Genomic DNA, 23878 nt, shown 5'->3' on the forward strand with positions numbered 1-23878 from the left:
TAGTAAAAGAAATCTAAATCTTCCACAAGCCAAGTATTAATAACCCTCAGATTACAATGTTCCCAGCAGACAAAAGGCATTGTCCTGTGGCCTTGAATATATACACAGCTCAGTTCTGTTTGGATCTAGGGGAAAGGAGATACAAAATGCACTGGTCTGACATCGTCAAGGGCATGAAGAGGTGGAGCACTGAATACTCTGCCCTTTCTAAAATGTTACAGAACATGTCCCAGTGACATTGCACAGTAACCATTTCCTCACTGAAGAGGAAATTCTCCTTCCATGTTAGAAAAGATACAGACCACTTCCAAGAGGCATCTAATTATTTTCTTGCTGATACAAGTCTGTGCCTATATGAAGTTCATGAAGATATTATTAAATGATATCCCAGTTTTGTGTCTTAAAATACAAACTTTCTTCTGTCATTGAAACTAAAAACTCTAGGAAATTATAATACTAGCTAAGAATTATTCTCCTACAGAAAGGCATAATAAATATTTGCAGTACTTACTACTTATTATCTTAAAAACTTAAAACAATTACAAAATTCTTTAAAACAATCTCAACACTATGCTAGTTCAAGAAAAAAAATTGCCACTTCATAAATCTGGACAGATTATTATAGTTTTTGGTAAACTAGTTCAGTATGGATGTTAGCAACATAAAAGCACTCTGGAAAGGAATATAATAGTGCAAGACTTGGTAAGAATGCCCTTTGGGAGACATGCTCTGAATCATGTTGAAATTTAAAAAAATTGTCATCCTGAGGAAAAGTATGGAGAAACATCTGGATACAACCAGCTTGCCCTCCTTGCAAGGGGCAGACTCCTCCCTGTAGTTTATTACTCTCCCTTCCAGCTGGGTCAGCTTGGCTGCCTACATTCCTGAGCAATGGCATAGGAATCTGGGATATCCTCTAATCTCATCAGCTTGAGAACTGTTCAAGACCCAGACAAGTGTTTGCAGCAAAAATACAAGACATCTCATTTTTCCACAGTATCATCACTACTTTGTGATGCACTTTCAAATTTTTCCTCCAACTAGTTTCATAAAACACTGTTAAGCACTCCAGATCAATTTATCAGAAGTACAGCTCTGGTTTATCTTTTAATTTATTGGTTATCTTTGTCTTTAAAGATTCTTACAGCAGTGACAAACAAAAAGAGATGAAGGAAGAGCAGATCACCTAAGACACTAAACTGATTTTGCAAGTGTAAGCTCAAGCTTTCATACTCTTTCCATGCTTTCAAATTAACATTGCCTTATAGTGACAAGAAATTAAAAGCAAACATATTACATGCAATAAAAGTCTTTGAAAATTAAAAGAGATCCTTCAGAAAATGAACAGGAAGAGCAACCATGTGGCAACCCTGATTCTTAAAGGATTTAACTCTGAAATCCATATTTTTAAGAATACATGCATTCATATCCAAAAAGTTGTTGGGAAAAACAGGGAAGCTGAAGCTTACTAAATAACTTGCTGTAAAGTCCTTTCAAACCTTCTAAAATTGCCATGAGACACCAAGCCTATTTTTCACTGCTAAAAAGATGGCCACATTTAACTCTGACAGAAGAGGTGGGGAAAAAAAGAGGAAAAAACCCCATGCAAAAGACCACAAGAATAAATAAACTCTGTGAGGTATAAATGAATGTGACGTTTTCATCTGCACCACCACCACAAAAAAAATTATGAAAGGGATACACCACTGCCACACATCCCACTTGTTCTTGTCCCTGTGCTGAAGTTTGCCCACCCTCTCAAGTGTGCCTTTGCACCTGCTTGTGAGCCACAGTGAGTGGCTTCCACTACTGCTACTGAGTGAACACAGGTAGATTGGAAGAGCCAGGCTAGAAAAGCTTATCAAAAACTCATGAGATTATCTTGCACACCACACTTACTTCGATACATCAAGCAAGAAGTCATTCAGTTCAGTCTGCTTGGCAAGGCCCCGGCACACCTGGAAGCACAGATCATAGAACCATTTGCTCCAGAACACTGATGCCACAGGGAAACTCAAGTCCCATCCCTTTAGTTTGTATGAAAAAAACCACCAGTACTTGTGTGTGTGTGTACATACGCGTGTACATATATATATATATACACACACACATATCTGCTACAGCACGGTATAAAATTAAAGCTGAATTTGTGTGCTGGGTTTCAATCTTAGCTATCTAGCTGCTGAACTAAAACTGTGAAACACAAGTAAAATCTTTCCTAAGACTCACTTAAATCTGTTGGTTTTTACACTTGTTCATGCTGTCTCAAAGGCTGTCACTGACTGTGATTATGGAATGAACATTTCCTTATCCAGACCCTCAGATCTTCTGAGAGTGTCAAATATTTTGTTTCCCTTCTCCCTTACCACATTTTTGCCACTTTTTCCAGGCTGCAAAGTAGCATATAGACACAACTGTAGTCTGACATCAGACAAGTTTAACTAAGCTAAGCAGCAGATGATATATGCTCAACTCAGGGAGAAATCAGCATGAATATGAATACAGAAAATAGTATGCATACTTCTTTTTAGAAGCAAAATGTTAGATGAAGCAAAGCTTTCAATTTGTATTTTTACTTGACATATTTGCATACTCAGTATCTGAAACACAATTGTACATCTGTATATTACTAGAGCAAGCAATGAGGCCAAAAGTGAAGAAACCTCTACTGCTTGTACATTTTACACTAACAGAAGTATCACTTTGAATTAGTAATATCTTTCATCTGTGCAAAGTAGATACAAAATGCCAGGTCAAAATTCTTACATTCTTCTCTCGCAAAAAAACTTGGGAAGAGCAAGCCCTCTGCTCAGAAGAATGAAGAGAAATAAAAATGGACAAGCTTGAGCTTAACTTTCCCTGTTGTGTTTTGTTAGATGTGACAGACTTCTCAATCAAGGAGAGAGCAATTCCTACACAGGTGAAGCTACAACTGCATGCAAATGCAATTCTACTAGTGTACAATAGCCTGTGCCAGCCAATTCTGCCTAGATGGGAATGACCACCCCAAAGTCAGTGACTTCCAGCACAGAAGCAGAAAAGATTAGAGACTACAAGAGAAAAGCGGGAAGCTTTCTGCATGTCTTCTGACAAGTGTGTGAAAGACACCTTGAAAAAAAGAATGTCATGAATTTCCTCCTGGGAGTTGACAGAAGAATCTATTTTAGCATCTTCTCTGAGTTGACAGAACATGTTTGGTTTCAGTGTTACCATCCTCTGCTAGATGAAGTAACAAAAGCTATTAGCAAAGCTGCTGGGGTTTGCTAGAGCAGCTTGACACTGAAGCTCCATTAGGCACCCAGCTAGGGACAGCATGAAGCATCCTTAGTGACAGTAGTTACAGGACCACGAAGCAGCTAGTGAGGATGGCTTAAAATAGGCTTTGCTAGCAACACTTCATCATTTCAAACTGAATACCCAAGCAGGAGGAAAGCAACCAGTTAGCCTAGCAGTTGACTTTCTACAAGAAAAAGAAAACAAAACAATCCTGCAAAGTTGTTGTGATAAATCTGCTTTAATCATTATTTATCTAGTTTGTTCAAATTTCTTTCCTTTAGTACAAATATTGTTTGTTATTTGATCCATGATTGCAAGTGAGGAAAAACTGGTTCAACAAACACCAAACATGTTAGCATATTTTTCCAAGTTCAAGGAATGGGCTCTAAGCAATGCTTTAGCAATGACCTCCAGTTAAATCTGATCACAGTCCATGCTCCTACTAAATACATTCTGGAAGACAGGATACAGAATAAAAAAAAAATGAAAAACCACTCACACTTACTTGTACTTGATGTATTGCTACTGAAGCCCATGCAAGATTTGCTGTTGCAACCTGCAACAAAAGAGAAGAAACGCTCTCTGAAGAAACCTTGAAAACTGCACATCAGTGACATGCCTCTTTTCTCTACCTACCTGCTAAGCAAATTGACTGAGCTGTTTTAGACAATCAGGCAGTAACAATTTAAGGGAAGACAGTTATTTTGCCAAAGTCTCAATGTACTTGCAAGTGTTTCAGTTTTAGAGCTTACCAAGGTTTTCAGAAGCAGCCATGAGCTCAAAAATACAACATCAAAACAAACATCTCATAAGCCAAGGGCTTTAAAAATTATACTGTTGAAAGGCATCTACCATAGAAATAAAATCTGCCTTAACAGCTTTTTGGGGCTCTATCTCTTCAGCAATAGCTACTTCCAGCTGTAAACAGGCACTGTTTCTCTCATTACTGTTTAGGTGGCAGAAGAACCAGACCTGATCCCTCAGTTCAAGTGTTTGAAGTATGACAGTTTCCAGGCAACATTTCAAACAAATGTCATGTAAACTGCAGCTAACTATGATGTGCTACCATGCATAATCTCCTGTCCTTGAAGTACAGGAGCTTTAAAGGAACACAGGGAACAGAAGCACAAGAGGTCAGCTTTTGCATGCCCTCCTAAGGTATTTTTTTATTTTATATCTTTAAACGGAACACTTTGCACACATTTCATAAAAATTGCTAATGGCATCCAAAGGCTTTCTGAAACCTGAAAATGAAAAGAATGCTTTAGAAAACTCAGAAAGTGACCTTAAAATATTTTTAATTTACTAATAAAATACTTTCATTCAGCAGCCAGTCTTTTCCAAGTAGAACATTCATGAACTTTAGCTATAGAAGCTATTTCATAAAACATAAACCATTCATATTTTCATTAAAAAATGCACGTCTGAGACTTATCTTCATCGTAGATTGATTAATGTAATAGGACAATTTAAAAAATTAAATACATTGTGTGTAGGCTGCAGAATGAATGAAGCCTGGTTTTGTATGAATGCCTGTTCTTTGTTCTCTGAGCAAGGACAGTGGCACCATCACACTAATCTAGTTCCCTACCTTGACCTCTGTCTACTGGTGAAAAAATACAAGGTGTGACAACAAGCTCAAGTGGCACTGACTACAGAACTAATATGCACATGTAAACATCAGATGAATGCCAAAGTACTTAGCTTACTGATAAACAAAATATACACTTGACAAATACTGCTGCTGTTTTCCTTCTTTGGGAGGCCTGAATATCTTCTGTCCTTTTCACACAAGTAATTCCTGTTCAGTACAGCTAAACTGCACCATGGTGGATCTCATACCTTTCAAGACAACACACCTGGCTAGAACTCACTCCATTTTGTCCTGTGTGTTCAGATTCCCTTCTCTGGGGGATGGCACAGAGAAGAAATTCATCTTTACATCAGAGACATGTTAATGGGGCATAACAGGGATCTTCACCCTGACCTGAGAGCAAGAATGTACTTTGAACACCTTTAGTACATCAAGAGCCTTTGCAACACCTGCTCAGTTTTCAAATCTATTTGTATTTGCCTAACAGCTCCTAACTTCAGATTGACACATGGACATGTACGGACAACACAGCTACAGAGGACTTGTATGAACAGAGTAATGCATGCAGAACAGTCATGGAAAGGGGAAGATGAGTATGAATGAGAATATCTGGATAAGGAAGCATCAGAAGTTAAAAAAAGCAGAGGAGAGCTTTATGAGCATCACCTTGACTGGTAGGTCATCCAGGTACCAGCACTTCTATACACACTTTCTAAAGGCATCTAAGTCAGGAGACAAAGGACAGTGATCCTGACAATTCACAGAGACGGGACAGGCTAGAGAGAGACAAAAGCTATCAGCTGCTAAAAGCTAAAGAAAAGTCTGACCCAAAACCAACACATGGTTGTCAACCTAGAAAGAAACCAGGAGATCACAAAGACTCAGCAGACAGCATGCCTTGTCCTTCTGCTGCAAGGAATTCTGGAGGCACCACCTGGATACCTGGAACTGGAAATACCACCTAGACAGACTCATCTTGGTGCTGGAGCACATGTGGCAGTAAAAATACGAATGCAAAGATCAGAAACCTCTTTTCCTTCACTTTTGATTTAAAGTAAAATCTCTTTCCCCTCCTGCAAGACTCAGCACTGAGACGCGATAAACTGTTGCTGTAACATTGCAACACTGTTTTACGATGGGGTTCATTACTTTAGAAGCTACACCAAAGAGTAAACTAAAGTTTTTTTTTAAATCTTACCAAAATGTAAAACAAAGTTGTACTGGAAAGTTAAGATTGAGACTCAGATAACTGATCATTGTGATTTTGGGCTTTGATGTTTGATTTACACTTACATTTCATTTACCTGCCCTGTGTTAACTTCTCGAACAACTCCGTATTGAGTTTATAATCAATACGGAAACTTTTAATCTGATATCCACAAAAGAACACAGGGTAAAATTCTTTATGTGCCCCTGTAATTGTATGTTTTATCTCCTCTGACTGAAAATTCAAATCACCACCTATTTTCTTTTCAATAATAAAAAAAGCCAGCATGAAAAAGATATAAACTCACGAGAAGAGCAAGAGGAGGAAGTTTGGAGTGGGGGGAGGGATGGGAGTGAAGTCCTGACCGTGGTGAGGGAGTGGGCAAAGGCTGCACAGGAGCTCACCTCTTGGTGACTGTGGTGGAAAGCTTCTTTGCCCCAGTGACGGTAAAGCTCCAGGATACCAATCAGGTCACCAATCGCTGTGACAATTGGCAGACACAGAACAGATTGGATACGGGTCCCCGACTCCAGTCCAGTACCTTTGGGAAATCGCTCATCCTAGAAAATGCAAACATAATCTGATAAAATGTGATATCTGATAAAGCATTAACAGCAAAGATGTACTGATGTTTTCCTCCTCCTCCTATCTGAACAAATCTGCAGGAAAATCACAAAAGTCACAAAAACTCATCTCTCAGCATAACTTCTACACAGTAGTAAGACAGCAACTAAAAAATGTAATTTTGAAATCCCAGCATTAATTTACATATACAGATAACTTTATTGATGTAAGGTCACAATTAGCTGTGATGTTACACCCAGATTTGAGTTTGTTTATATAATGCTTTTTTCTCTATTCTCACAGGCAGAAAAAACAGCACATTATTGCCAATGCCACTCCAGATTAAATAAAAGCCCAAACAAGACTACTACCACCCAACATCCTTCCCTCCAAAAAACCCTAAAGAATTTGTAATCACAAAGTGGACTTCCCAGATCTCAGCATTAAGAGTAGACAACAGTGCTTGCAAGAAAACAAAAACTGAAACTTGAGGCTAAGGCTTTAGGTTATACAGTTCTAATCCTCAACCAACTCTTGAGGAGGAAAATGCATTCCCAAAAAACTACACATGAGAGTAAGCATCTTCTTCCTCTTCTTACGCATCCTGAATAAACTGGCGCAAAAGATACAGAAACAAATGTTCAAATAACCCTACCAGCTTCTATGTAAGGCCCAAATACATAACTTTCAATCTGCATAGATCATGTTCAAGGCTTTATGGCTTCACTTCCCCATGTAGGAAAACTCAGGCAGGCCTAAGAAAGCACCTGGATGTCACAGTCAGTGCGGCAGTCACTGCCCAGTGCCAAGCGTGCAAGACCCACTTCGTGCACATCAGTCCTTCGGTACCTGATTCACACCTTCCCTGCAGGCTGTGCTTAGGCAAGAAAGACACCCCTTCAAGGCTGATCAAAATCTCTCACTTCTCAAAGAAAACAGCAAGTAATCTCTACCTTAATTACTAAGATGACAATCAATTTGAACAAATGACAGACAAAAGAGAGTGGGAAGCACTTTGAAACACGAGCCTTCTGCTTTCTCTTTTTAGTTCTGTCCTCCCACAAAAAAGGGCTGGCAAGTCTACCTGCATGTGTTTCCCTTTTGCTGTTGAGAAGCTTCTAAAATCACACAAAGGCAAACCATCTCACCAAAATGAATCTTGCTGTTTGATCAATGAATCACAAATATTAAACCAAGAAAAAATTTCAAAACTCCTCCTCACTAACCCCATGATTTCAGTAAAATCAAAATACAGAACTCTTGTATGTAAGGATATAATGATATTAATTGGAAATTACCAATAACAATTTAAACCTTTTAACTGAAAAAAATATACAAACACATGAAATCTAAATAGCCCAGAGAGTGGAGAAAGCACTGACTATTACTACAGGGAAAGCAGTTTCTGCCTTTCAGTTTTGTGGCTCTGTTTAAGTGTACTCACATTAGGCATTTGGTACTTGTTTATAGCTCATGTTTGCTCCACTAAGGTCATATTTTTTTTAAAAAATTTTGTTAAAAGTAGAGGCAGCAATGTTCCTTTTTTTTTTTTTTTTCAGTCACAGTATCTAACAATTGTGATTCTGGGAAGAACTTGAAAAGATAGGGAACATTGAAGAGAGAAGAAAATGTAAACTTCCTTGGTGTTCTCAAAACCAACTAATCATAAAGTGCTTACTCAAAGTACAGTTTGAAAACCAATTTCATAAAATTGTATAAATGCAACTAATGGATGAACTGTTCAAAAAAATTAAAAAGGACAGACATACAGAGTGCCAAGAATTATCAGAATGTCACCTCAGGAACTTCCAACTCCTGTTACAGAAAAAGGCTTGAATTTTGATATCAGTTACGTTACTGCACTTTTCATGTAGATCTACTGACACTATCAGTATTTTAGCTTTACTTTAGAATATGCAGAGATAAAAATCCTGCCTAATGATCAGAATTCTAACTGACATTCTTGTCAGTGTCAGCCCTGTATTAAAATTAAATCAAATTTGATCGACTACATGAAAGTCTTCTTGTTTGGGGTTAATATTTCAAGACCAAGAAGACAGGAGTTTTAATTGGTTGTTTTTTCCTATTGATGGTAGTTCCATCATGTCCTTTACCTGACAACCAAAAAAAAAGATAAAATAACCCAAAGTCAAAAAAACCTCAAACCTGTAAAACTAGAAGTAAATGAAGTATTCTGAAATTATTCCATCAACTAATCCAAACTCAGATTTACCTTCCTGGTATCGGGATAGATGTAAATTCTATAATTAAATGTTCATCTCAATAAACATTTCAGCATCAACACATTCATTCTAAGAACATGCTGCAATATCTCATTATGAAAATAAAGCTTTTTACCCCCAGAATATCTTCTACTAACAACGTTTTTCTGGATCTGGCTACATAAGCAGATACAGTAGTGCCATGTGCAATGGGTCCTGCAGGAATGAGTCGTGGGTGTCCTTCTTTAGCTCCTGGTGGTGTGAATACACACAGACTCTAGTTAGAAAGAAAAAAAAAAAGAGAGAAAAAAAAGGGAAGAAAAGCAATTAGAAAGCATGATTACTTTTACAGTTATGTACAATAAAGTAGATAATGTAGAGAAACACAGCTTTTGACAATGAAAAGTAGTTGAATAAACTATGCTTAATTCTTCTGAAATCTTAGAAAACTCCACTCTAAAGTCATCCAGGTAACTCCAGCACAACTCCTGGGGAGCACAGTGGATAACTTAAGTCACTTGTTATTTTTATCAGGGTAGGATTGCATTTACTTTGAACACATAATACACAGCATACAAGACTCACTCAAGATAACATTACCTTGTAAGAAAAACATTATCTTAATTTTTTTACCTACGACACCCTCATTTACTGCAATAGAAAATACTCAAAGAGTAGAGATAATATTTAAACTTCTTGTTATATACACCAGAGATAGATGACAATGCCACACCACAATGTATTACTAACACTCCTCTTAAGAATGGCCACAGGTTGTGCTGCTGATTAATTTCACCCTCAAAATTTGCTTTCATTAGGGCTGCAATCAGACAGAAGCTGTTTTCTAGCATGGATTATTACAGGTAAAATTTGCATACAAAAATTCAGCTTCTACTATCAGCTGTAGAAAATGAAGTGATGATATCAGGTGCATCCTCTCATAATTTTCCCTTCTTTACAAACATGCATGGTCTGTTATAAAGGACTAGTACTAAACAATTAAAAAAAAAAACAACCCCACTGAAATGTTCAGAAGCTAAAGAGATGCAATATATGCACCATAAGAAGGTACTCCTGAAGTGATGAAGATTCCTTAGCTGTAATGAATTACCAGCATGTTGGAAGGAGAATGCTGGGACTTTATGCTGAGGGAAAAAAATGGCCAATTAAAAGTATGAAATTCATAGCCAAAACAAGATTGAAGTCTATCCAAGAAGAAACAGTAGTCCAACCAACAGGGTATTTAGTAAGCTCAAAAGAAAAACACTCAAAATTCTGACAAAACCACTAACTGATTACCTTTTTCTTAAGCAGAAAGTCAGTCCCAAAAAATTCAGCAAGACAAGAAAGTGAGTTTTCCATCCAGCAACCCAGAAGAAAGTGAGTTTACGATTCATTTGCTAACATGTGGTATAGATGAAAATTAAACTGTCTTAAAAACAATAAGAAAATGGAGCTGCCCCAAACTATTTTAGCACTGACAAGTGATTTTTTTCAGTTGGAAGGAAAGCTACTTTTTCCATGGACTAGCTGCTGAATATTCACTTTATTTACTCCATTTTGATGTCTTGCATTACAGTACAAGCACAAGAAATCATGGAATATTGTTTATTCTTATCCTAAACCTGAACCTTATTCTTCAAACCCATTTATGCTCACAGCTTCTTTGTGTGGCCCCTAGAAATAAGATGCACTTGAAAAGTCAGAATGTTTATTTTTCCATATGAATTATAAGAATTCAATTTAAAAAAAATCAACATCCAAACAATCAAAAACCAACCAATCAATACATTGAATATGTCAGAACAAGTCTACTCAATATACCACAATAAAAAGCTCCATTTACTCTTACTTGCTTATAAACTAATAACGATACATATAATTTTTAAATAAAAACTTAGCTTCACAGCTGCTTGCCTTCATAAGCTTCAGTTCATGTTTTTACATGCACTTAAATAGAATGAAAAAGAACATTTTACATAACATAGCCAAGAAAAGCACACCATGATCTAAAAAAAAAAAAAGGACATTATTCTAATAAAACTGAGGAAACCACAGATCTTTGTTTATTTAGATCACTGTTCTTGTATAAAATAATTTTCAAAAAATAAAAGAGGTAGTAAAATATAAAGAGCATAGAAATACTGAAATACATATCATAGTCTAATCTGCTATACTATATACTTAAGATCTACTATTTAAAATATACTCTTATAATAGGAAAAGCAACTGAAAAGGTGGTTTCTGCTGCAGAGTACTGCAAAACGTAGAGATGCAACAGAATGTTAAAAGTCTGATTTATGTAGTCCAAGTAGTAGTGGAATGAGTCAAAATCAACAGGACAGAGAGCAAAGCTGATTTTGCTGAAGATGCCAAAGAATAACTCTTTTATTCACAGCTCTTTCTATGCTTCAGATACATTTGATTATTTTTGCCATGGTATCAATGCATTACATATAGCAATGTAACTGTGCTACTTAAATTATGTGTGTAAAATGTGCTTTTCACACTCATCTCCTGAGTCATACCTAGCCCTAAACATAATACAATGCACAAATCTTTCTCTTCTCAGAAAGAGCTTCTCAAAACAAAAACAAAAAACCAAAAAAAAAAAAGGAAGAAAACCAAACAACAACTTGCACCAGAAAACAAAGAATTCACTTCTCCCACACCTTCAGTGGCCAAAAACCTGTGTTGACATTATGAAGTATTGCCTGCTAAGGCTGCTTTCACCAGCACTGTCTTTCCCGTGTCCTTGTGTATCATTCTGTCCGGTAAACCCCTCTGTTGCTAACACAATGAAGTATTGCTGTGAACAAGTTTCCCTATGCTGAAAAAAGTTTGTGAACGTTATTTTACTTCCAGCTTCTGCAAAAAAGAGCTACAGAAGCAATCCCATTCTGCTTCTAAGGAAAGTTGCAAACCTGTGGCTAAGGGGTCAGTGATCTAAAAACTTTTCTAACTACCCAACAGGTTTTAAATTTGCCACTGTTCCTCCTAACTGCAGAGGTAGAAATGACTGTGCAGAACAAATGATAATCTTATCCTAACTGTGCAGCACTATTAAAAACAAAGGCAATTTTTCTCCTAACCATAACCAGCTGAAATTAATCCATAAGCTTCTACCATTCCACACTGACTTTATACATACAGCTGATAAATTGCTGTGAGTGGTTGTACATTCCACATTTGATGAATTTAAATCTGAATGAGTTTAAATGTTTATTGCCAATTAATTATGTAGAAATGTCTCCAATAGAAGGCATCAATGGCAAGGTCAGCCAAACAAAACAAAGTAAACTGGGCTCTGCTCTACTATGGCATGTTACTGAAATAATCTCTGAGGTACCCCACAGACAGACCTTTATGGGAATCTCTAAAATTAACACTGTCAAAAAACAGCAGGTTTTTCACATCACCTATCCAGCCCACTTTTATTTGCTTTCTCTTAATAAAATACTTATGAAATTAAATGTACTGTAGTAATGGTAAAATTTGGGGGACACCAACTTTCTTCTGTGAACAACTCGAGCATTCTTTTCATTTACAAATGTTACAGCACTAAGTAAGAAAACTGCAGTTTGCAGTGATTTCCATCTTAGGCTCTTCTGATGAAGATGACAACCACCAGTATAGTTGATGCTCTTTTTCCAGCCACTGTTGATATGCAGTTTGTTGGAATCCAGCTCAACACCAAGTCCTATCTCACAAAACCTAGAAACCATTCAACCAACTACATAAAGTTTGCCAGGATTGGAATTAAACTGCAAACATGTATTCATCATCATCATAATTTCACAAACAGTTATTTCTTCTTTTCATGTAACTACTCATAACTAACCAAATGGCAATCATAAACCAATTTTTCTAAAAGCTCCTTGCAGAAAAGTAGTCTGGATAAGAACCAGACATTTTAATGATTAAAATGAAGGATGAGTACACATGAGACAAGCATTCTACTAACAATTTCGGTGGTACAGGTGACTGGATTTTGATCTAGTTTATTCCTCAGGACAATCTGCTAATAAAACTGGTCCTAAAATGCTTCATGGGAAATCATTTAATATTCAACTGACATTAAATGAAAGCCTTCATACTAAAGCATTGCTATGTGATTTGATGCTTGGGGGAAAGAAAAAATTAAAGAGAAAATGGAAATTGATCAAGCTGATATTAAGTGAGTTTAATGGCCTCTGGTGCTCACATCTGTTTCTGTTCAATAACAGAAATAGATTTTTACTCTTGGTAAAGGACAACTTAAATGTAAAACCACACAAGCAAGTGATAAAACTATCTGCAGATATTTACAAAGGCTGTGTCCTAAGGCCTGGATTTTTAGCAAGAATAAAACTCAACATAACAGGCAAAGATGACCAAGAAAAACAAACTAACATGATTTAATTTGGAAATTATTTACAGCCAAGCCCCTTGCATTTGTTATGTGGCATATTTGAAGTAGGAGCCCAACAATGTCATGCAAAAAGTTTAAAGAGCTCTAGGAAATTATGGGTTTAAGCACAAGTGCCACAGTCTGACTCTGCGAGGGAGGCACACAGAGATAAAAGAAGACACCAGATAAAAACACCAGCAACTGCCACCATTGTTTATATAAAAAACTTGTTTCCTTTCCAATATAACACAGTGTATTAGAGGAGATTTGCAATTTTAAGCCACATCATATGCACAAATGTTGGATACTAGTGAAATGAAGATGGTGCACTTACTGTAGAACTACTAACAGTTGGATTTGTTTTGTTTTTCTTTTGTTTTTGGCAGAAGGGTTATGTCTTCACCCTTCTGAATAGTATCAATTTTTAACTGCACTTAACTCCTGGAAACTTTTCAGTTGATTTACACAAGAAAAACACCATGAGAGTTATAGAAGTTCATTGACGCAGAAAATCAAGTTGATATGCCTCCCTACAATCCCCTCCATTTTAAGGCATGGTCAGCTAAGCATTTTTCTCTAAGACATTTGGCAGAACAGGTCCCAAACACTCCTCTAGGGATGAGGATCCCTGAGTTTGCACAAGCAACAGACTGTCATGCTTCCTTACAGCCACAGCTGAGGAAGTTTTCCCAATGCCAAATCAAGCTCACTGCTTCTTGTCCTACACACCATAGGTATTGGAGATGATTCCCTTCCTCTCTGCCTTATCCAAGCTTATCTTCATGCCTCAACTTTCTTTTCTTTAGACTACACAAAACCACTTTTGTTTCCTGACCATTGTCTCTGCTCTCTCCTGAACTCACTTCAGCTCCTCCAATTCTATTTTTTCTTAAAGTGCTGTGTTTAAATGTTTTATTCCATCTGAGGCTTTAGCAGCAGAGAGAGAAAAAGGAAAAATACATTAGGACTAGAGTTCTGTTTGTGATACACACAAATATGTACTTTTTATTACGGCAATGATTATTGCAGACTTATTTTTACCTTCAAATTCACTAAAAACACTAGAATCTTTCTCAGTCATCAACTGCCCCACACAGAGAGAGGCAATATGTGGAAAGCCAAGCACTTTTCTTAGCCAAATCATTGTCTGGTTTCTTCTGATCATTTTCCAAAGCCCATTTTGAAAACAAATCTGCTCCTACAAATATATCTGCAGTCCTATATTCCTTCTTTACCTGGGCATTAATGAATATAGCCAGCAAAACCAGATACCTGGATAAGTCTTTGCAGATTTATGCAAAACAACCTCCCATTCTGATAGTGAAACAAACAACTGGACTCTGACTAGTTTTCTAGCGATTTCTGCATTCTACTTATAGCATATACTGATGTATGCACAAACTGGGGAAGGAGAAACTGGAGAGCAGCGCCACAGAAAGGGACCTGGGAGTCCTGGTTGACGGCAAGTTGAACGTGAGCCAGCAGTGCCCTGGCAGCCAGGGGGGCCAGCCCTGTCCTGGGGGCATCAGGCACAGCATCACCAGTAGGGCAAGGGAGGGCATTGTGCTGCTCTGCTCTGAGCTGGGGCAGCCTCACCTCCAGTGCTGGGGGCAGCTTTGAGGGACACAATGCAAAAAAGACATTAAGCTCTCAGAGAATGTCCAAACCACAGCAAAAATGATGATGAAGAGTCTTGAAGAGCAGCCAAGGTCACTTGGTCTGATCAGACTGGAGAAGAGAAGACTGAGGGCAGACCTCACCGCAGTTACAGATTCCTCATGAGGGGAACAGGAGGGGCAGGCACTGATCTCTGCTCTGTGGTGACAGTGACAGAACCCAAGGGAATGGCCTGAGGTTGTGTCAGGGGAGGTCTAGGTTGGCTATTATGAAAAGGTTCTTTATCCAGAGGGTGGTTGGGCACTGGAACAGCTCCCCAGGGAAGTGGTCATAGCACCAGCCTGGCAGAGTTCAGGACAATGCTCCCAGGCACAGGCCAGTTCTTGTGGTGTCCTGTGCAGGCCAGGAACTGGATTTCAATGATCCTGATGGGTCCCTTCCAACTCAGGATATTCTATGATACTTTCATCATGAACACATTCCACAAGTCCATTTATCTGAATATTAAATTAAACAAGACCAAAATTTCCCTAAGATACATTTTGACTGTTATTTGTTTCTTTCAGCTTGATAATTTATTCATTCAAATTTAAACTCTAACACTGTAAGTAAACAAGAGCTTTCACTCTCCATGGAGTATCACTATTCACTGGCAAATAAGAAAGCAACTGATTTCTTCCACTTTACATATAAAAGAACCCCATGGTCTTAGAACTGATTCAAGGATAAAGACCAAAGTTTCCTGAATTGACTTGCAACTAGAAGGATTTCACCCGGAAACATGTCTAAAAGACTCAAATCTCAGAGAAGATGGCTATGCATTCAAAAACCAGAGATAGTAGGCAGTACATGCTTTTTCCTGTGTTCTTAATTCAAATCACCCACCTCATAAACTCACTAGGTGGCACTGCATACACATCAAGCGGCAACAACTTTTGCATGACTAGAAATTAAAGAATGGCTTAATAAAATACACCCTGAAGCACAGAGTATGTGCACATATTTGTGGCCTCGCATAATTATTTCTTACAATAAAGCCATTGGAAACTTGTGTCTGAAGCGAGGATAATCTGTTTGTCAACACAATTTGCAGTTTCAGGAACTAAGTAACACAAGACCGAGTAAAAGTTGCTTTAAGTGTATGCCTGTTAAACACGAAGTCATACATCTTTACGTAGGAATCACGGTGTAATCATGAGGCAAATTACTCATACAAGTAAGGACTATAAACAAGAAGTATCCGAAGAATTGATTAATGTAGTAATACATTAGGAACTCTGTAACTGTGATAAGTATTTTAGAAATAGTGCCTTGTAAAGATGTCAGCTTATAGACTTAAATGCCTAGCTAGCATGATACTTAGGCAATTGATTTACACACACGGTACCCAATATGAGGATTTCAGTAAATCCTTTAAGACATGTTTGAGGATGATACTTAATCAAGGTCATAACATTCATCCCCATAAGAAATAAAAAAGAAAATGTCCTTTGCTCGAGAGTTGTGAAACATTCCTGTTTGATTTGGAAGTGTTTCTGTTCTCCAGTATACAGAATTTGTAAAACAGCTGCTATGTACCTGAAGAAAAAATAACTTTATTTGTATAACTACACTAACCCATGGACAAAGATAATCCCTTAGATACGAAGAAAGTTCAAAAACCAGAGGCAGTATGGGCCCAGGTCTGTTCAGATTATGACCCAGATGTGGAAGCTCTACTGTTTTTAGCACAAGTACTTTGCAATTCGTTCTAGCACATACACAGCACAGGCAGAACCAGATTCTGAAACACTGGGCAACTTCACAGGGAAGGAAGGAACTGGGCATGCAAGGGGTGCTTACCTGCTAGAGGGCAATCATTTGAAAAACAGAATCACCATCAGAACACTCTCAGTTAGGACTGCACTGAATGGTAGTGCTTTCAAGCAATTTGAACACCCAGAAGGATGCTAAAATAATTGAACTATCCACACTGGAATCATTCTGGCACCAATTCTGAGTATTACTTGCATTAAAAAAATGCACTCGAATCTGCAATTGATGTGGCATCTTCTATTTCAAGCAAATTCACTCAAGTCAATATCTTGAAGGCATTCAACCTGAACTGTCAGCCAGAAGTTATTTAGTCCTTATGCTTCTTTCCAACTCTAATATAGTATGTAAACTCCAATAGAGAGAAAGAAAATAAGGCTGTAAAAAAACTTTTTATATGGACAGATATTTTTACAAACTTACTTTGGTGCCATTAAACTCCAAAGGATTCTTTTCTAAAGCACTGTCCTCCTTTAAAGGCAAGTGTATCATCTATGTTTTGCAAAAAGAAAGGGACTGGCTAATCTAGAGCTTTTCCTCAAACTAGATGAATTTTCTTTCAGTACTAATGTAATTTTCATGTAAAGAAAATTCTGCCTATATTAAATATGGCACCAAAGAATGATTTAGCGTGCACTCTTAATAATCCATTAAAAAAGCAATTTACAATGATATGGCAATTTTCTTAATATTAAGAAATAATAGCACAAATCATGTAGTAATCATTTACTAGTTTTCATTTTTCAAAAATTAAGCATTTTTGTAAAATGAAAATTATCTTATATCCTAATTAGAAACTCACTGTTTAATCCAGGATAAAGGTAGTTAAAGATATCTCATATTGCAAAAATTCTCCTTTGATGACATTACCATAAACCAAAATTTGCAAATCTGGATTAATTTAAGCAAGCAAAAGTATATCTATACACATTTAAAGCAGGAAATGAAATGAAGTAGAGTTAGTGCTTATGCTTCAGGTTTGGTCATAAATTCCCTTACAGAATATAGTCAGAACACACACACCACTAAATATTAGAAAACCATTTGAAAGCAGTTATCTACTTGTTAATAGGATTCCTCCATTTTTACACACTCCCATCCCAAAACTTGATTCTCAAAAAGATGTACACACACACACACATTCCTAGCTGGATAACAAGCAGATATTTTCTAAGCTAATGAAGAAAAAGCCCAATGCTAAATTGGGGGGATAGGGTCAGGGGGTGGTGGTGGGGGGAGGGGAAGGATTCTGCCAAATTTGCAAAATTCAAGTCCCATATCTACCACCAAAATCTTAAGCCAGCAAAAGGCAGATACTATTCTTCAACACATGGCCATAGATATTCAGATATTCAGCAAATACTTCATGGAGGCTAATCAAAGGGGGTTTTTTTGGTTTTTTTTTGTTTGGTTTTTTTGGTTTGGTTTTTTTTGGGGTTTTTTTTTTTTTTTAATTTCAGCTTAAAGAATTAGCTAATTCCTGATTTTGCTATGCAGAATCTTTTTGTTCCCATTTTAAAAAGACATTTAATAAAAATAAATAAAACCTCATTGCCAGTGCTTGCTGGGCAATGGCTAATCTCACTTGGATACATCCTTTAAATTAAATATTCAAGAGACAAAGGCTACCCAAATTAATTTACAATGACAATTTATTATAAGAAATAGGCTAATGCATTACCATTTAGCTACAAGACTACAAACACGAGTTTGGCCCAAAGCCCACTAAAGTGAATGGAAAATCTCACACTAACTTCAAAGGACTTGGGATCAGTCCCTATAATAACTACATGAAGAACATTCCATTTTGGGTGATGCAGCTACATAGCAGTGGTTAATAAAGTCAATGTGCGTTTTTAGTGGTTGGAGCTTTTTTTTCAGGAAAGAGTTGTACTGGAATACTGGGAAGCAAATAGATTCATCTGCCTAATATGTTATTAAAAAAAAAAAAAGAAAAGAAAAAGCAGAAGGTCATGTAGTACCCAGGCCCTCAGGGTACCAAAAAGGCTGTGAGTAATCCCATATTATGCCATATTAATCTAATAGGAAAAACCTCACCATAGCAAAAATTCTCCTTGTCTCAAGCAGTAAAGTTAATTTTACTGTAATCTTTTCCAAAGCATTCAGAGAAGAGCATGCTCAGTTGGGAGGCAGTCACTGCCACCAAAGCTGTTGAGAGCTGTGCATTTGGGATGGAGGCTGAACTTCCTGCAGGTTCCTGCCTCTGGCAGCAGGAGGGAAATTTTCAGTGACTGCTTCTATCACCCCTACCCATGACAATGAATGCTGTCACCTACTAATAAGAACCAAAGAGGGCATTCAAAATGATGAACAACACGTTTCTTAAATTGTATCTCTCAGTGAAAGAGTTATTTAACAATATATGCTATTTATTTGCTTAACAGAAGCCACTGAGAGAAGAAAGAATTTTTGAATAATAAAGTGGGTTATCTTTATTATGTGAAACAGTTACATCACAAAAAATGCAAAACTTCATTTCCATTTCTTATAGGAAATTTCTGTATGGGCCTTCTTCCATATCCAATTACTTGCAGGTTTGTACATTTTCAATTCTGTTTCCACTACTTCAAAAAAGTAACTTTTACAGCTTTTTTCTGAATCCAAATATTGCACAACATGCAAAGGAAATTGGCTAATGGACTATAGAAGAATAACCTATCAAAACTGACTGTGTAAAGTAAGGAAAAAATAAGACAAGAAAAAATATTTTCCTCTCTAATCACTGCTTGTTTCTTGAACCAATGAAAGACAAAATTTCCAACAAATTCTGATTTTTAATTTGAGGGAACTGACTGAAGTACTACACCGAATTTTCTTCTGAAAGCCATTTAAAGTAATTACAAGGTCTCGTATCATGCTAACTGTACAAATCCAACTGGATAGAAAAAGATGCAAGGTATTCTAACATTCAAATAACAAAAGAACAAATATTGGGTTCGCTGTTGTTTGAATTATTACATCAGAAAGTAACTGAATTACTAATTTTTAAATTTTTATTTTATGCCAACCAGAACCTACATCACTTCACTATCAAGATGCAGCTGGCAATTAACATCTAAAAAAATCAGAGAGATAACTAGATGCAAAGAAAAGGCTACGCAGACATTAAATCCAAGTAAAGTTTTCTGTTTCTTAAAGACGATTTATAATAGGGTTAAATCACAAGTTAAGCTTCCAGAGTCAGAGAAACAATAGCATTATTGCCAAATCTGTAAAAAAAAACCAAAAAGACCAAGGATCTAAATGGAGAGAATATTTTTTTCATTACCACCATTATTATATTAGAAAACATACTTGTGATGGTACAGAAAAGCAGCATTTTAATCCAGTATACTTACATTATTGCATTCTCCCAGGAAATATAGTGCAAATCCATCAGCTTTTGTAGCTGTCAAAGCAATAACAAAAGAAATAATTGTACTCACAGGGATAAATCAAACTTAGGCAACATCTTTGAGGTGAAACCACAGATTCAATTCCACTTAGGACAAACATCTACCATTCAAAAGATTAAGGTCTTCTGCTGTGTCTCCTAAAACTTCCACGAGTCTATAAAGTTAGAGGTTCTTGCTTTCTTCATTGCCATTTACAGCATTTTAAAAGATAATTAGAAACAACTTCTTTATACATCTATACTCCAAGGCCTAATGTCTGTAAAAGCAAATGAATCCAAACAATAGATGTAACGTTAAAAAGTGTATTTACAATATAATCTGTCAGATACCACTGCAAGTTTTATGAGTAAAATAAATGCCAATTGTAAATGTTAAGCTGTATTTGTCCCTGCCTTAAGAGAGAAAATCATGGGAAAATGAGGAGTTACAAATACTGCCATAAAAATGTGTTTCCAAACAAACTGCTTCTATTTTCTGCACCTAGCCCATATTAAAAATAGTGACACTCACCAGAAAGTTTATACTTTATAGATTTCTGCCAAATTAAGAGTGTGGTATGAAACAGGGTAAAGTCAAGTTCCTTAAACTCTCAAAAGCTTAAAGTCAACCAGCCATCATAACTTATCCTCAAAATCAGAACAGAATATAGCAGAAAATGTTTCTCAGCCTGCTTTACGCAACAGGTTTGGATCATGCGTCTTTCCAAAAGTTCATAAGCATTCTAAAAGAGAGTAAAAAGACTTATCTGGTACCTACTATTTTATGACTGAACTCAAAAATCTTTTTAGTACATTTCAGTGGAAAACATTTTACTTGTGTGCAATCAAATCAAATGGCTTTCTTAATTTCTTAGACCAAAGGAAAAAAGTTCCACTGTGTAGTTACTTGCTCATTATCAACTGTGCAGCATTATTAAGAGTTGAGGGCAGAATAATTTGCATTCAGATTTTAAATCCTTCAGCTGTAGTACGCAAGTATATGTACCTACAACTCAAATGAGTACTGTAAAGGAAATAATATATAGAAAGCCCTCCCATCTGCTATTCAATAGAAAAAAAAAATTGTAATACATAAGCACTCTGTATGGTCCAGTCTCACTTGCTGCTTATTAACAAATTTGTTTTGCTGTGAGTTGGACATCAATATCCAAATAGTAGCCTAAGCAAAATCAGCAGATTTTGCAGAGAAAAGGTTCTTTTAAAACATCATATATATAAACCAGAACTATTACTCATCGGTACAAAATTATGAAGCAGCTGGGACAGTAAAACCTTTCTAAAGAGCTGACTGAAATCTACTGTGACACTTCTAATTGAAGTCTGAGTACATCTACTCTGGCTAAAAAGAAGCCAAATTACACTTGTATTGTTATTGAGAGTGTTTTGTTTGTTCTTAATTTTAAACTTTTGATCATATGCAGTATTTTCTTACCACAAAAGGTACTTACATCAGATAGAAAAAAATAGTTAAACAACTGAGTTTGAGATCACATAAAAGATATGCCTTCTTCCAGTGGCATTTCAATTGTTTCAAAAGGAATTTAAATATGCAGTGATATTTCTGATAGACTTTTCTTTTCTTTTAATTTCACTACTGAAATTGCAACACCATCATAACCAGAACAGATTCTTTGGTTCATTTAACACGAGACTCTAATATCACAATAGGACATGCAACTCTTTCCACAGATGAAATTCACTTCAGTGCAGCTAGGGATTCACTGAGGGACAGAAGGTGAAGTCAGTTCACACTGAGAGAACAACCAATGGGAACACTGTTATCCCTGAGTACCTGTCTTTATTGATTAAACCATGTAAGAAATGTGCTGTGCACTGATGCTGAGTAACAGCTCAGAGACACCCGATTCTCCTTCTTACCTATTTTAATGATGCTGCTCAGTTCATACAGAAGCAGTTGGTTATCTCCTCCTGTATCCAGGCGCTGCTCTATGTAGCTGTTCAACTCGTACACTACGCCTTGCATATTCGTATCCTGGTACTATGGGAGCAAAGATGAGAAGAACATTTTAGAATAACTGAGATGCATTTTGCAGGTTAAAAACATACAAATTCATTAAAAGTAATATGTCAAGATTTCAGTACTGAGCCAAGCAGAGCTGTCCTAATCCAGCTACCTGAAGAGCAAGGTCACCTCTAAACAAGAGGCATAGCACTCCACCCTCTGTTAATTAAACATTTGTTCAAAGCACATTGAGAACACCACTCAACAATTAATAATCACCTAAACTGAGCCAGGGTCATGAACAATGTCTAAAGAAAATGAGAGACATGACAATTATCAAGTAAGTAGACTGTCTTCATTGAGTCAGAGATGACACAGACTCCAAAAACAGTCAGAAGAAGGCTAATTCATTTTGTTAGGAAATCCATTCCTTTTTATACTCTAGTTTGCTACAGGTGCACCTGATTGGTTCTTTAATCAAAGCACCATCCCCATTGGTTAATTAAGAAACCACCCATCTGTAAACAACCTTACGGGCAAAACAGATAATCACAAAACACCTGCAGATTGTTCACAATTCTTTCTCTCCAGCTCCCTCAGACCAATTCATGGGAAAGTTTATCTAGCTTTCTCTCTCTCTGACCAGACTGTTACATTCACAGTAGACTTCAACTCCCTCCTTTTACGCTCCTAGTCCACCAAGAAAGGAAGCAAGCAAGTTCCTTAGCTAGCATCTTCCACCTCAGATTCATCTGCCAAATGACAGAACTGTGCCAAGCACCAGAACTTTCAGGTGGTGGTAGCTCAGGAAGCTCAGCCTTTCAAATACAGAAGCAATTAACATCAACCAAGTGAAGGACAAAAATCACAAGTCAAAATCATGCCAGCCGCTGTGGCTTCATAGGCATTTGTTTCAACTGATGATGGCAGACACAAATCAAATCTGCTGGCAGATTACAAATCAGTTAGGATATTTAGATGGGAGCCATGGGGTGCTGATTGCTGGTATGATGGAACAGCATGATATGGTTAAAATCTCACAGGAAAGGAGATGCAGCCTCCCTTCAGGGGCCCAGCTGCATTTGTTTATCCATTTCCCAAGTTCTGAAGGGCTGTTAAAAACAGCATTAAATGTGTATGTGTAGCATGACAGCATCACGAACAATCATTTCACAGGAAGCAATACTTGGCACTAAGTAAAGATTCATTACCCTGCCCAAAACTGGTAATGTGGAAACTGAATAAAGTAATATGGTCAATTACTTACTGAACTCCATGATGCAGTAAATTACATTGCTTAAACTAAAAATTAAGCTGGTGATATTTAGACAAATTAATGTTGCTTGAAAGACCAAGGCTTACTCTTCTGCTCATTCATACTTCAGAGCCAAGTTTAATACAGATCAGACTAATATAAACTACAATGGAAAATACCATAAATGTTCAGAGTATCACAGTCTAGCCCACTACCACTCCAAAGTTTATGTGCATATGTGTAGCTGCTCTGCCTGTAAATGTGGGTAAACCTCTACATGTGACAGTTACTGATGGATTAAGCACATAACTCACGCAATATATTTCATTATATGACTTTCATTTCCCCTCTTATTTTCATGCATACAACATACTATGTCAGGAATATAGAGCATGTAAAGATATATATTGAGGATACATGCTGATGCTTCATGTCAAAAAACCCCAAAAAGCTACAGAAACAAAAAAAAAAAAAAAAAAAAAAAAAAAAAAAAAAAAAAAAAAATTAAAAGTGTTTGCTGGATATCAATTTCCAGTTTCTTTAAATTCAGCAGATCTTAATCT

The 23878-nt window shown here is 36.8% G+C and overlaps 1 protein-coding gene across 3 annotated transcripts in view; it reads right to left on the bottom strand.

Moving 5' to 3' along the window:
* Positions 1-23878, bottom strand: part of PDE10A (phosphodiesterase 10A) — a 342086-nt gene that overhangs the window by 33803 nt on the left and 284405 nt on the right. For all 3 annotated transcript variants that reach the window (XM_054279385.1, XM_054279384.1, XM_054279383.1), the window contains 6 exons: positions 21976-22096; positions 20042-20091; positions 9000-9140; positions 6482-6637; positions 3782-3832; positions 1900-1958 (listed from right to left, as the gene is read on the bottom strand). In XM_054279385.1, the coding sequence (XP_054135360.1) occupies positions 1900-1958; positions 3782-3832; positions 6482-6637; positions 9000-9140; positions 20042-20091; positions 21976-22096 (578 nt within the window). The remainder of the gene's footprint in view (positions 1-1899; positions 1959-3781; positions 3833-6481; positions 6638-8999; positions 9141-20041; positions 20092-21975; positions 22097-23878) is intronic.

The sequence above is a fragment of the Melozone crissalis genome, unplaced genomic scaffold (genome assembly GCF_028551555.1).
Source record: "Melozone crissalis strain CALT ecotype California unplaced genomic scaffold, PUWL_Pcris_2 ptg000027l_1, whole genome shotgun sequence".
NCBI lineage: Eukaryota > Metazoa > Chordata > Aves > Passeriformes > Passerellidae > Melozone > Melozone crissalis.